Genomic DNA, 1648 nt, shown 5'->3' with positions numbered 1-1648 from the left:
CGGTGTTGACGAAGTTGAGCCGGGAGAACTCATAGATCTCGCATTTCCTCACGCCGCAGACCGTCTGAACCCAGAAGTACTGCGGGATTCTGTCGGCGTACTCGTTGGTGCGCATTGCATGCGTAACGCCCTCCCAAGAGTCCACTAGAGGGCACGCAAAGTCGTACGTCGGGTAGACCAGGAACGTATGACCAGTGCGGTGGTGAGGAGTCTCCGCGTTGCAGCGGTACATGACGGGGTCTCGCATGCACTTGTTTTTGTCCTGCATGTTAAGCTTTGCGCGCACGCAGTTCTTAAGACCTTCCTCGGATCCACTCTTCATTTCGGCCCAACGTCGTTGGTTTTCTTCAATTGAGTGGAGGCGAGCCTTAGAATTCACGCCTTCGCCCCTTTCCAGACGCATCTGCTCGACAGGGGTGTCATCCACGTAGCAGATGCCCTTGGCAATCAAGCCGTCCATGACCTCGATTAGACGCCCGAAATGGTCTGACGTGTAGCTCAGGGCGTCTCCGTGCACGTTGAGCAAATTTAAATCCTCTAGGATAGACTCTCTGAACTCCTCCTTCTCCTTGGAGGGGTTGGTGTCATCGAAGCGAATCAAAAGCTTTCCTTTGTAGCGCTGAGCGAAGTAGTTGTTCAGCAGGGCGGCCTTGGCATGACCGATGTGCAGGTAACCGCTGGGTTCTGGGGGGAAGCGAGTCACGACTTCACCCATAACAGCGTTGGGAAGGTTCATCTCTGCGCGTTCATCCTTTGACTTGTCCCCTTCTTTCTTGGTGGCGTCGCGATTCTGAGGCTCAGATTTTACCTTGGGCATCATGTTGGTGATTACTGCGGCGAAGTCGAGAATGCTAAGGACGTTTCTAGCCCACCGTCCGCAATTCGCAAACTTCTTGGAGGAAGAGACGTCAGTGCTCCAGTCCTGACCGCAGAGCGGCACGATGCAAGCAAGGTCAGCAAGAGTAAGTGAGTGGCCCACGATGAACGACCTCATCTTTAGACGTTCATTCAGCAGGCCCATCAACGCCATTGGCGGCCGCTGTTTCGATAAATTTACCCAGTAGAGAATGTCAGCTCTTTTCAGAATGTCAGTTCCGCCCATGAACTCTGGTAGAGCACCAAGCAACGCGATAGAAATGTCCGTCTCAGTTCCTGTGACTTCCACGCCCCCCTTGGCGAGGCTTCTCAACACCGCAGTGCCCTTGCTGACGGCAGCATCACGCCTGGAGAGGACAGTGATGCCCTTAGACTCCTTGAGTACTGACCCCAAGAGCAGAGGAAGCAAAGCTGGCGACTCGGGATTTATCGTCAGCTGGAACTTCGACATGGCGTAAACTGGAAATTATTCGCGCTATCACATGCTACTGGTGTGTTGTACGGTATTGACATGCGCTATGGTACCTTGGAAGGCTTCACAAAGGCGTGGAGCTGAGAAGAAGTCGCCGGTCTTGTCAAATTACGAAGAAGTGCCCCGTCGTATCGAACGGGACGCCGAATCGGTTACAGCTTACAGCACCGGGACTCCCGCGTCCTGTTGCTGTTGGCAGCAGCCTACAGCAAGCCCTTGACGTCGCTCAACGTCACTGCTGACAAATAACAATGATGTATGTGCAGGCGGCGCTCCTGACTTGCTACGGCTTAGGAGGCA

General features: G+C 54.1%; 1 protein-coding gene across 2 annotated transcripts; it reads right to left on the bottom strand.

Annotated features, from left to right (window-relative positions):
• KVP18_001704 (uncharacterized protein) lies at nt 1-1327 on the bottom strand (the record flags this gene model as incomplete). Of its 2 annotated transcripts, none has more annotated exons than XM_067951978.1 (1): nt 1-1327. In XM_067951978.1, a coding segment is annotated over one exon (1327 nt), but the record flags the coding sequence as incomplete, so codon positions are not given. The 2 variants fall into 2 exon arrangements, with proteins under 2 accessions (XP_067807100.1, XP_067807099.1); XM_067951977.1 differs by having other exon boundaries at nt 11-1327.
• Nucleotides 1328-1648: the final 321 nt, after the last annotated feature.

This window comes from the organism of the source record quoted next, assembly GCF_019968955.1.
Source record: "MAG: Porospora cf. gigantea A chromosome Unknown PgA_NODE_6551_length_1648_cov_386.807, whole genome shotgun sequence".
NCBI classification, from domain to species: Eukaryota; Apicomplexa; class Conoidasida; order Eugregarinorida; family Porosporidae; genus Porospora; species Porospora cf. gigantea A.
Note: the sequence above shows the minus strand (reverse complement) of the source record. Positions and strands in the feature narration are given on the sequence as shown.